General features: G+C 39.5%; 1 protein-coding gene across 7 annotated transcripts in view; it reads left to right on the top strand.

Moving 5' to 3' along the window:
* LOC122670906 (coatomer subunit beta'-1) overlaps positions 1-12,024 on the top strand; it is a 36,771-nt gene that overhangs the window by 5,238 nt on the left and 19,509 nt on the right. For all 7 annotated transcript variants that reach the window (XR_006334282.1, XR_006334279.1, XR_006334280.1 and 4 more), the window contains exons 9-19: positions 91-159; positions 521-671; positions 786-851; positions 1,781-1,969; positions 9,972-10,112; positions 10,216-10,290; positions 10,598-10,774; positions 10,930-11,021; positions 11,111-11,227; positions 11,578-11,692; positions 11,847-11,918. Coding sequence is in view for 2 of the 7 variants with exons in the window: in XM_043867930.1 (XP_043723865.1) it covers positions 91-159; positions 521-671; positions 786-851; positions 1,781-1,969; positions 9,972-10,112; positions 10,216-10,290; positions 10,598-10,774; positions 10,930-11,021; positions 11,111-11,227; positions 11,578-11,692; positions 11,847-11,918 (1,264 nt within the window). In the remaining 5 variants the exon portion in view is untranslated. The remainder of the gene's footprint in view (positions 1-90; positions 160-520; positions 672-785; positions 852-1,780; positions 1,970-9,971; positions 10,113-10,215; positions 10,291-10,597; positions 10,775-10,929; positions 11,022-11,110; positions 11,228-11,577; positions 11,693-11,846; positions 11,919-12,024) is intronic.

The raw sequence follows: 12,024 nt of genomic DNA, 5'->3' as shown, positions 1-12,024 counted from the left end.
ACTTGCCATCCAAAATTTAAGCTAACTTGTTTGCCATATCCATGCACTCCTAGTTTGAAATGATTTACTGACCATGCCTATAACTCACAGGCTTGAAAACACATTGAATTATGGCCTTGAGAGAGTGTGGGCTATTGGATACATGAAAGGTTCACGCCGGTGAGTGTTTTATTTTTCCATTTCTGTTTGGTATTAACTAGAGTCTTGGTAGATAGATGGTTATCTTTCTGTTTGGTATTTTTCCATTCCTTGGCTTGCTCCTTGTTTTATTTAATTATAAATTTGATGTTGTTTTATTTCCCATATATTTTGAAATAATGGGAATTTTTTATTCATTCTGGATTTAAGATAATACCTACCTGTGGTCCACGATATGAATTGCAGCACACTTTGCTCATTAAAATTCTTTTCGTTCTCAAAACATGAAAGTTCAAATCATGGAATTCGTTTATGTTTGATGTTTGTCTGCATATATTGTTAACATATCTTATCTCCTCCCATCCCTACTGATAATTTTCAGGGTTGTGATTGGATATGATGAAGGAAGCATTATGATAAAAATTGGCCGAGAAGAGCCAGTTGCTAGTATGGATAGTAGTGGTAAAATAATATGGGCTAAGCATAATGAAATCCAGACTGTGAACATTAAGAGTGTTGGTGCAGATTTTGAGGTTTAACTCCCTACTCACACTGACTATTCTCTGTTCCATTACTTGAAACTAAAAGCTAGAAGTCATCCATCTTTGTTAATGGTAGATTCCGTCCATGTCTTTTGTATTTCTCAGGTGACAGATGGAGAACGATTGCCTTTGGCTGTGAAGGAGTTGGGGACCTGTGATCTTTACCCTCAGGTACGTTGGGCTATTGGTGGTCATATGTAATTGTGTAAAAACGCTGACGCATCACTTTTATGGAATCTCATTTCCTCATGGAAGTTCAACTGACATTATCATGGAGCACTTTAGAAACATATCCCCTTACTTCACATTGGCTTAATTGTAGCCTCTGAAGAAAATATATTAAAGGAGCAGAGTGTTCTAGGGCTTTAGATTGTTTTGAAGATGATCACTGTTATCAATGTGGACCCGTCAATGAAGAGAATAAACCAGTTGAAAAGTGTGTCAGATAAGTTGGTAATTCTGTGTTGGGTCCTTGATCACTATGGCTGGTGAGTGGTGACATTTATATTTGTGACCACTTGCAATGTGGCAAGCATGGGTGGTTTCATATCATAGAGGAAAACACACCCATCTTGTTGATGAAGTTTAAGTCCCAAACAACCAGGGAAATTGCCTAAAATATAAGTTCAAAATGAATAAAGTTACATAAATGCCACTCGATTTCCATTATGGTGAAATGACATGATATTTTGTTCCTACTTTTAAACTGCTTCCGTTGTTGTTTCAGGCTGAAATTTGGTTAGTGAGATGGGTGTGGGGTCCTTATCACACGGACCCACCCACTCTATCCATGTGTGCCACGTGGCAAGTGGTGACAAAGATTAGCACTTTTAAGTCTTATCCTTGGAGCTTCTTGTCTATACTCCCATAGTAGTTTAATTTGTCAAAAAAAAAAAAAAAGCTCTATGTGCGGTTGTTTTCTAACATTGCCACTGCAGGCAATGTAATGATGATAGTTTAAGTGCTTTTATGTTTTAGCACTTATGCTTGTTCTAAAAGAAGCTAAGGATGAACTTATTAAATGTAAAAGTAGGTTGATGTTTCTTGATGAAAGATTCTGATTTATTTTCTATTGTATTTTATGTTAATTTTGCTTTTAGAGCTTGAAGCACAACCCAAACGGGAGGTTTGTTGTTGTTTGTGGGGATGGCGAGTACATCATTTATACTGCTCTTGCTTGGAGAAATAGATCCTTTGGGTCAGCCCTCGAATTTGTTTGGTCAACAGAAGGAGAATATGCTGTTAGAGAGAGTACATCAAGGATTAAGATATTCAGTAAAACATTCCAGGTTTGGATTCTCTCTTAGTTTTTGGTATCTTAAATTTCTTATTCAATGAAGGAAATTATGTGCAAGCAACTACTTTCGCTGTTTATTTCTTATTCTGGAATCTATTCAATGGAGTTACACCTGTCATTTTTCAAGCATTGTCAGCATGTTCTGGAAGCTGGGTTTTGAAAAACTTGTATTACAAATGATGATGAATAGGGTTCATTGGGCATCATTATCAACTAATTTAACTGAAATGGTGTGATGTGGTTTGATCCGACTGTTCGGCCGGTTAGTGTCTCAAGTGGTTCGATCCTTTGAGCCAGTCTAGGTGTCATTAGACTCCTAACACTTGCTCTAGTGGTAGTTGCATAAACTCTATTTGAGTTTTTCATCTGGTTATCCCCCCATCTTCTCCTATTCTGTCTTCTCTTTTTAGTTTTATTACTTCTTTCTGGCACTAATTCCCCTACCCACGACCAGCTCTTTTCTTCCATCTCTTCATTAAACAACATCCATATCTCACCGATAGCTTTCTCATTTACACCCTAGTCATTTCCCATTTCTATTCCTATACTGGAGGTGATTGTTAAGAATAGGAGTTTAAGAGGTATTCTTGTACGTAACCCCATGTGTTTTATGTTTCTTCTTTTATTTGTATAAAGCCAGGGGCCCCTGTGTAATTTATTATTCTTTTCAATATAAGCATGCTTGTCTCTAGTTTGAGACACAACAGATTAACACAAATCGAGATTACTCTTCTCCTCTCCTCTCTTCTTCTCCTTTTCCTTCCTCTCTAAAACTGAACATAGTATCAGAGCTTAGTGTTCTTGGAGTTTGAAGAGGTTAGAAGGGAGTTTAGTAGGCTAAGAGTTGGGTTCTCCTCTTGGTTGCTGCTGGTGTTTGTACTCGAACCTAAGGTTCTTCACAGACCTGGTTCTCCCTTGTTTCTAACCCAAATGGAGAGCAATCAGGTGCTTTAGTTTCATTTGGAAGTCTCATTTCTTCCCATTGTGTTATCTCAAGCCATCTGGAAGCATTCAATGGACAGGAGTGAATCTCGGCCAGGGCTGTTCTGCCTGTTTTTCCGCCAGCCAGAGTTTGTGATTGGCCATTGCTCTTCAATAGAGCTTTGTTTGGCAGTTTTTTTGGGTCACCTGCTATCGTTTTTTGGTAAGGATGGTTATTTCTTTTCACTTCGCTGCTGTTTGATGCTTGTGTGAAGTTCTACAAGTCATTTCAAGTGTTTTTGGCCTAGTTTTCCTCTGTTTTTTCTGTTGCTTCTTGGGAACCAACTGTTCTTGCTTGAGGTGCTATTGGTTGTTTCTCCCAAGTGTTTTTTCTGTTTGCTTTGAAGCCACCATGGGTGAAAAGACTGTTGAGACATCTGAACTCCCCACTGGTGCAGCAGCCTTGCCTATTACCCCTTCATATGGGAATCCAAATGTTCAGCTTCCCATTGTCAAGCTTGACAATAATAATTACTTGGATTGGTCACAGTCAATGAAACTCATTCTTCGGAGTAGGGGGAAGTTGGGATATATATCTGGGAGCTTTAAAGCCCCTTCCTCTGCTGATCCAGGTTACTCCAAATGGGAAACTGAGAACTCCCTTATGATGACTTGGCTCATTTTTTCAATGAAGCAGGAGATTGGACGAAGGTTTATGAGCAAGGAGACAGCCAAAGATATTTGGGATAGTGTTGCTCGTATTTTTGATAGAGTGGGGGACTCTACAAAGGTTTATCAACTTCTCCAACAGATTGTTAGCCTGCGCCAGGGTGACAAAAGTATCGCTGAGTACTATAGCCTTGTTATGGGACTTTGGGAGGAGTATGATCACTACAGAGATCTCCAACTGTGTCCTTTTGATGAGTCTAAAGTGCACCAGTTGTTTGAGAAGGAGAGGGTCCTGTTCCTTCTTGGTGGTCTTAACTCTGAGTTTGAACCCATAAGGGTACAGATACTTGGTCGACCAAGTCTTCCCTCCCTGGAGGAGGTGTGTGGTTATTTACAGAGAGGAGATCCGTAGAAGTGCTATGGAGACCACTCCCACTGTTGAGCGTTCTGCTCTTGTTTCATCCACTACACAGGACCGTCCTCCCTTCACTAAGGGGGCTGGTAAAGGCCGATTCTCCTGTGACTATTGTGGCAAGTCTGGGCATAAGAAGGAGTTTTGTTGGGATCTTCGTGGGAAACCATCCTCTACTGCATCTGGAGGATAGAAAGGACCGAAGAAGAATGGGCCTAAAGCCCATGTTGGGGTTCGTGAGTCTGATTCATCCTCCCTCTCCAAAGAAGACATAGCAGCTTTTCGTCGGATTGTGGCACACTTGGATGGATCCTCCTCTCTTTGCCGCTACTTCCATCGCTTCTCAGTCTCTACCTCTTCCCCCTACTCCTGGGTCATTGACTCGGGGGCCACGATCACATGACTGGTAGGTCTCGGCTTTTTAATTCCTACACTGTTTGTTTAGGAAAAGATAAGGTAAAAATTGCTGATGGTTCCCTTTCTTCCATCTCGGGTAAGGGAGATGTCCAAGTCACTCCACTTATCCCTTTGAAGGCTGTCTTTCATGTTTCCAACTTTGTTATTAATCTTTTTTTTGTTAGCCAATTGACTAAATCTTTGAATTGTTTTATCACCTTTTTTCCTACCCATTGTCTGTTTCAGGATTTGGTGACGAAGAGGGTGATTGGCAGTGGACGTGAGATTGATGGATTATATGTTCTGGACACTTGTGCTTCCCCTGTGACGACAGCTCAATCTTATGTGTGTGGGCAACATGGCGGACGTACACAGGAGGATATTTTGCTTTGGCATCAGCGTTTGGGACATCCTTCTTTTTCTGTTATGCGAAAAATGTTGCCACATTTATTTACCTCTTTTCCTGTCAATCATGTTTTTCATTGTGAACCTTGTCTTTTTGTAAAAAGTTGTAAGACAGTTTATCCATCTTCTCGTAATAGATCTACTTCACCGTTTCACATTGTTCATATTGATGTTTGGGGTCCTTCCCCTGTTACTTCTTTACGTGGCTTCCGCTATTTTGTCTCCTTTATTGATGACTTCTCTGCAGTTGTCTGATGCATCTGCTATGGCGACCACGCCATGGCGACCTCTTTGATTTTTTCTTCCGACTCTCTTTCCCTCTTCGATTTCTTCTTCCGTCTTCGATTTCTTCTTCCCTCTTGATTTCTTCTTTCCCTCTTCAATTTCTTTCGATTTCTTCTTCGATTTCTTCTTCCGTCTTCTTTCCTCTTCGATTTCTTCTTCCTGTCTTCTTTCCCTCTTCGATTTCTTTCGATTTCTTCTTTCCCTCTTCGATTTCTTCTTCGATTTCTGAATTTTCTTCTTAAAACTTGAGAAACAATAGAGAAAAATAAAACATGGCTTGAGTATACATCTATTAACACATTAAAAATAGAGAAAATAAAAATAAAACATGGTCGACATGCTCGCCATGGCAACGCCATGGCGGGCGACATGTCGATATATCGACGTGACACCCTCCACCGACTTGGATCGCGTGGCCGTGACAACTATGCTCTCGAGTTACTTGGGTTTATCTCTTGAAACAAAAGAGTGATGTCTATGCTGCGTTTCAAAACTTTTATGAGTTGTTGTATACTTAGTTTCAAACTCGTATTCAGATTGTCCGTTCTGATAAAGATGGAGAGTATATGTATGGTGGTTTGGAGTCTCTTTTTTTTTTTTTATCATGGCATTATCCACCAGGTGGATTGTGTTGATACCCCTCAACAAAATGGGGTTGCTGAAAGAAAAAACCGCCACCTGCTGGAAATAACCCGGTCTCTTTGGTTTACAATGCATGTTCCAAAAACCTTTTGGTCCGATGCCTTACTTACTGCGGTCTTTTTTATCAATCATATGCCCTCCAATGTCTTGAATTTCAGGGTACCTCTTGAGATCTTACCCTCACTTTCTTCTTCTTTCTCCCTTCCCCCACGGGTCTTTGGTTGCATATGCTATGTCCATATTAGCAAATCTGCCTGCACTAAATTGGATCCTAAGTCCTTGAAGTGCCTCTTTCTTGGGTGTTTCTCTACCTCCAAAGGATACACCTGTTATCACCCTCCTATCCGCCGGTGGCTTATCTCCAAAGATGTTTCTTTCTTTGAAAACATTCCCTTTTTTCAGTCACCTCTTCAGGGGGAGTGTCGTGGTAGTAAGGTTGAAGAGGCTCCTGAGTTTGTATCCTTTCCTTCCTCCTCTCTCGTTCCTATTTCCCCATTTCAGATTGATAAGGGAAAGAAAAGTTCTGAGGATACTGTTGTTATGGATACTGTTGTTGAGGGGGAGTCTCCGAGTACACAGGTGAACAGAGAACAGGGGGATCTACTTGTGTATACAAAGGACAAGAGAAATCCTCCTTCATGGCTTCCTATAAAGAAGACCTGCCAAAATCCTCCTTCGTCTCCTCATCCTGAGCCTCCATCCATTGAGACAAAGTATACCTTCCTCTACCCCTCCATCCTCAGACTTAGATCTTCCTATTGCTCACCGCAAAGGAACTCGAGCTTGTACTAATCCCATTGCCAAGTTTGTCTCCTATGATTCTATCTCCCCTACAGGTGTTGCTTTCACAGTGGCTATCTCCTCCATCTCTATTCCTAAGAGTGTAGTAGAGGCCATGGCTGATCCAAAATGGAGAGAAGCAATGAATACCGAGATGGTGGCCCTTGAGAAGAACCACACTTGGGATCTTGTTGAACTCCCAAAGGGGAGAGTTCCGGTTGGATGTAGATGGGTATTCACAGTCAAGTTCAAGTCTGATGGTACTGTAGAGAGATATAAGGCAAGGTTGGTTGCTAAGGGCTATACCCAGGTGTATGGCATTGATTATCAGGAAACCTTTGCTCCAGTGGCCAAGCATGACTCCATTCGGGTACTCCTCTCAATGGCTGCAAATCTTGATTGGCCATTATACCAACTTGATGTAAAGAATGCTTTCTTACATGGTGACTTAGAAGAAGAAGTCTACATGCATTCTCCTCCTGGGTTCAAACATCCTAGTGGCAATGGAAAAGTGTGTCGTCTTAGGAAGGCTCTTTACGGCCTTAAACAATCTCCTAAGGCTTGGTTTGAGAGGTTTAGACAAGCTATCCTACAGAATGGATACACCCAAAGCCAAGCCGATCACACTTTGTTTATACAAAGGAAGGGCAACACTATTACAGCTCTTATTGTATATGTTGATGACATTGTGGTCACAGGAAACAGCGAGGCTGAAATCTCAAAGCTTAAACTTTACTTGGCTCGGCAGTTCGAGATCAAGGATCTTGGTCCATTGAAGTATTTTTTGGGGATTGAAGTTTCAAGATCCAAGCAAGGGGTCAATGTTTGTCAGAGAAAGTTTGTCCTTGATCTACTTACAGAGACAGGGTACTTAGGGTTTAAGCCAGCCTCCTCCCCTATTGATCAGAATCACAAACTAGGAGAAGATTGTGGTGAATCTCTTGTAGATGCTGACAAATATCAGAGATTAGTAGGCAAGCTAATCTATCTTTCCCTTACCCGACCTGACATAGCCTATGCTGTCGGCGTGGTAAGTCAGTTTATGCATGCACCAAAAATGGGACATCTTGATGCAGTTTATAGAATCCTCAGATATTTAAAGTCATGCCCTGGAAAAGGTCTTCTCTTCTCTAGGAATGGTCACTTGAGGATTGAAGCATACACTGATGCTGATTGGGCTGGATCTATTTCTGATCGAAGATCCACTTCAGGATACTGTACTTTTGTTGATGGAAATTTGGTTACTTGGCGAAGTAAGAAGCAACCTGTGGTGGCTAGATCAATCGCTGAGGCAGAATTTAGAGCCATGGCTCATGGAGCGTGTGAAATCTTGCGGCTGAAGAGACTTGTTCAAGAATTGGGATTTGAGACTGTTAAACCTATGAGTTTATATTGTGACAACAAGGCAGCCATAAGTATTGTCCACAACCCAGTGCAACATGACAGGACTAAGCATGTTGAGGTTGATAGACATTTTATTAAGGAAAAGATTGAGTCAAAGACCATTTGCACCCCTTTTGTGAAGACAAATGAACAAGTGGCCGACATCTTCACCAAAGGACTTAGCACTCATCATTTTGACTATTTATTGAACAAGCTGGGTATGTATGACATATACCACCCAGCTTGAGGGGGAGTGTTAAGAATAGGAGTTTAAGGGGTATTCTTGTACATAAACCCAACTTGTTTTATGTTTCTTCTGTTATTTGTATAAGGCCAGGGGCCCCTGTGTAATTTATTATTCTTTTCAATATAAACATGTTTGTCTCTAGTTTGAGACACAACAGATTAACACAAATCGAGATTACTCTTCTCCTTTTCCTTCCTCTCTAAAACTGAACAAGTCAAGGGGTGGGTTTTCAAATACTTTGTTTTCTGTTATTGCTTAGCGGAATCCATTATAATCCATCATTAAATCTTATGATTTACTCCCTTTGATCCTTCTCGTCAACCATCTATCCACCGAGACTCTTAAGTACGGATGTAAACGGATTGAATTCGGTCGAATAGTGGCATTATCATATTCGTATCCGATTATATTCGGACTGATTCGGATAATATCCTATAGGTTTTCGGACGAATTCGGATAATTTTCGGATAGTGATTTTTTGAATACAGGTTCTCCTAAATGGATATGAATACGGATCGAATATGATTTTTCGACTATACGTTGATATATTTACCATTTTTATGATGAGGGTTAGGGTTGAGACTTGAGAGTTCAGTAACTACCATTTCTTCTACTCTTCTTAGTCTTTTATTCTCTTACGTTTTTTACTTTTGATTTTTTAATAGATATATAATTTCATGTATCACATTGCATAAAATAATATATATAAACCAATAGCAAATCTAGAAAAAGAATCACATTATCTTAACTTATAAATTTATAAAAATAAGATAACAAAATCCAATAAGGTAACTTAAAAGGATAGACAAACATAAAGTTATATTTCAGATATTTTATTAATGTCAGACAGTTAAACGAATCGGATAATAATCGGTCGGATAGGGGGATTATCATATTCGTATCCGATTAGTTTCGGACGGATTCGGATACTCCTAAACGGATACGAATGCGGATCGAATACGGATTTACGAATATCCATTTACATCCCTACTCTTAAGCTAGTTTCACCATTAACTGTACATTTCGCCAATCTAACACGTTAAATATACCTGGCAACAACAATTCTCTCTCCTAAATACCCTTAGTTATAGCAATTATAGCTTTCTTTGGTGTTTAGTTCACTTGAGGGATCATCTTATTTTGGGATTCCAATTCCCATTTTGTATACCAATGTCCCTTAGGAGCTTAGATGTGGAAGTTTTAAAAATCTCCAATTTAATGGAACACAGTAGCTCAACTAATTTAAATGCTCTCCCTTTCTTCTTTCTAACCGGTTTATTTGTGGATTCCCTATAAAAATATAAAGAAAGAAGTATATTATGTTCTGTCCATTGGACTCATTGACCAGTTGGCCCACCTTGTGTATCAACCTTACTCAGCAAGGTCTGGAAGTTATCTTCCTCCTCTCTTTTGGCTCGTTTATAATATTTCAGCTGCTGATGGCTATTGCCTATTCAATTTGAGAATCATATACTGAATAGACATTATTGCTGAAAATGTGACAATCGCATTGTCTGGCTGTAAATAATGTGTCATTATTTGAGAAAAAGAAGAACGGTGGGAGTGATTTCTGTGAAGATAAAACATCTGATGTTGGAACCTCCAAGTAAAAAATGTTGATGCCATAGGCTGTTAAGACAAACTGCCCTTGTATACATCTCCTTGGCAAATTATCATTTTTCAGTCATGCGTTTTTTTTATCAGGTGACTTGCTTACATTTTTCTGTGTGCTTTTGCTAATTTTAATTTCTTGATGCTGGCCTCATTTTATTCTGCAATCAAATTGGCAGGTTCAATTTATTAATTTTCTACTAGTTTTTTTTGGATAGAGTTTAACTGTATTCACAATTGCAGGAAAAGAAGACCATACGTCCAACATTTTCTGCTGAGCGTATTTTTGGGGGAAATTTATTAGCAATGTGCTCGAATGACTTTATATGCTTTTACGATTGGGGTGACTGTAGGTTGATTCGCCGAATTGATGTTAATGTCAAAGTAAGAAATAATCTAGCTGAGATTTCCTATTTGGTTTTAGTGTCAATTTTTTTTTAATACCCACATTCATGTTTCAATTCTTTTGTTGTTCTGACAATTTCAGAATCTATATTGGGCTGATAGTGGAGATCTAGTGGCAATTGCCAGTGATACATCATTTTACGTCCTTAAGTACAATGTAAGACTGCTAAACTATATTTTGGTTTTTTATCCCCCCCTCCAAAAAAAGTTCTGCTTTATTATATTTTCTTTTTAATGATTAGTGATGATGGAATGTGTCCTGGATTCCTGGTCATAGTTGTCACGGCATCTAGGCAACCCAAGGTATTGGAGGGGGCTTGGACGAAAGGTGACCAAAGTGCCTGGATGTCTAAGCGACGCCTTGGCAACTATAGTCCTGGACCATGAATTTTAATAATTTGCACCTATACTGTGGGGTTTGAAACTTGTATTTTCTAACTGAATCTTGTTACTTAATGTTCCAGCGAGATGTCGTGTCATCTTATTTGGATAGTGGAAGAGCAGTAGATGAGCAGGGTGTTGAGGATGCTTTTGAGCTTCTCCATGAGACAAATGAGAGAGTCAGGACAGGATTATGGGTTGGGGACTGTTTCATTTACAACAACTCTTCTTGGCGACTTAACTACTGTGTTGGTGGCGAGGTATACTGTATATGTAGTCTTTAGGTTTGCCAATTCTTTCTTGCCAAACCCACATTGAGCCAAGTCTTAGTTGATTTTGCTTTATGAAAAGTTTGTAATTTATGATTTTCATGGATGGCTTGCAGTCATCTTGATACTTGGTTATGATGATTCAGGTTACGACCATGTTTCACTTGGATCGGCCCATGTACTTGTTGGGATATCTTGCTAGTCAAAGCCGAGTGTATCTTATAGACAAAGAATTCAAGTGAGTGTGCTTGGGTGCTGGTCTTTCTGTAGTGCTAACTATTGTTATTCCCATTTTCATCTCTCATGGTTCATTTTTTGCCCCTGCAGTGTTATGGGATACACCTTGCTTCTTAGTTTGATTGAGTACAAGACTCTTGTGATGCGTGGAGACTTGGAGCGGGCAAATGAGGTCTTAACCTCAATTCCAAAGGAGCATTATAATAGGTATGTTTTTATTATTTGTTTTTGTTTGGGAAAATGCTCAAACATGAAAGTTTGTCATCATTTCCATTATAGAATAGTTAAAGCTTATCCATGACATTGCTCAACTTAATACAGAAAAATTATGATTTCACAACCTTTATTAACGTCTTTTAGATTAAACACTGGTGGAGCAGCAATGCTTCTACGTTCTCTGCTAATATTTTTCTAATTCTGGTGCATCATGTTTGTATTTCATTCCTCCAGCAGGGAAATATTTGTTTCTTATTATGAATTGAAGGTTCTTAAGCTCCAATATGGAGTTCTTTAGTTCTAAATCTTAGATCCTGATAAAAAAAAGGCTTTCCATGCAGTGTGGCTCGTTTCTTGGAATCTCGAGGTATGCTAGAGGAGGCACTAGAAGTAGCAACTGATCCTAATTACAGATTTGATCTGGCCGTCCAGCTTGGGAGACTAGAAGTTGCAAAGGTATGGTTCTGATGATCGTATGTGGCTAGCAGGAGGGCCTTTATTGGAGCTCTAAAGTCACTTGGGCAATTGATCTTCTTTTAGTTACTTTCACAGATAAACTGTCTCATAATCATTCGCTTCTCTCTTTGAAGATATAATTTATCTTTTGCAGGCAATCGCCATAGAAGTACAGAGTGAATCGAAATGGAAGCAGTTGGGGGAATTAGCCATGTCTACTGGAAAGGTATCCTGGTTACCATGAATAGATCCTAAGGAAGTTATTTTCTTCTATGCTACCTACACATTTCAGAGCATTTCTTCTATGCTTACCTACACATTTCAGAGCAAAA

Source organism: Telopea speciosissima, chromosome 8 (assembly GCF_018873765.1).
Source record: "Telopea speciosissima isolate NSW1024214 ecotype Mountain lineage chromosome 8, Tspe_v1, whole genome shotgun sequence".
NCBI classification, from domain to species: domain Eukaryota; kingdom Viridiplantae; phylum Streptophyta; class Magnoliopsida; order Proteales; family Proteaceae; genus Telopea; species Telopea speciosissima.
Note: the sequence above shows the minus strand (reverse complement) of the source record. Positions and strands in the feature narration are given on the sequence as shown.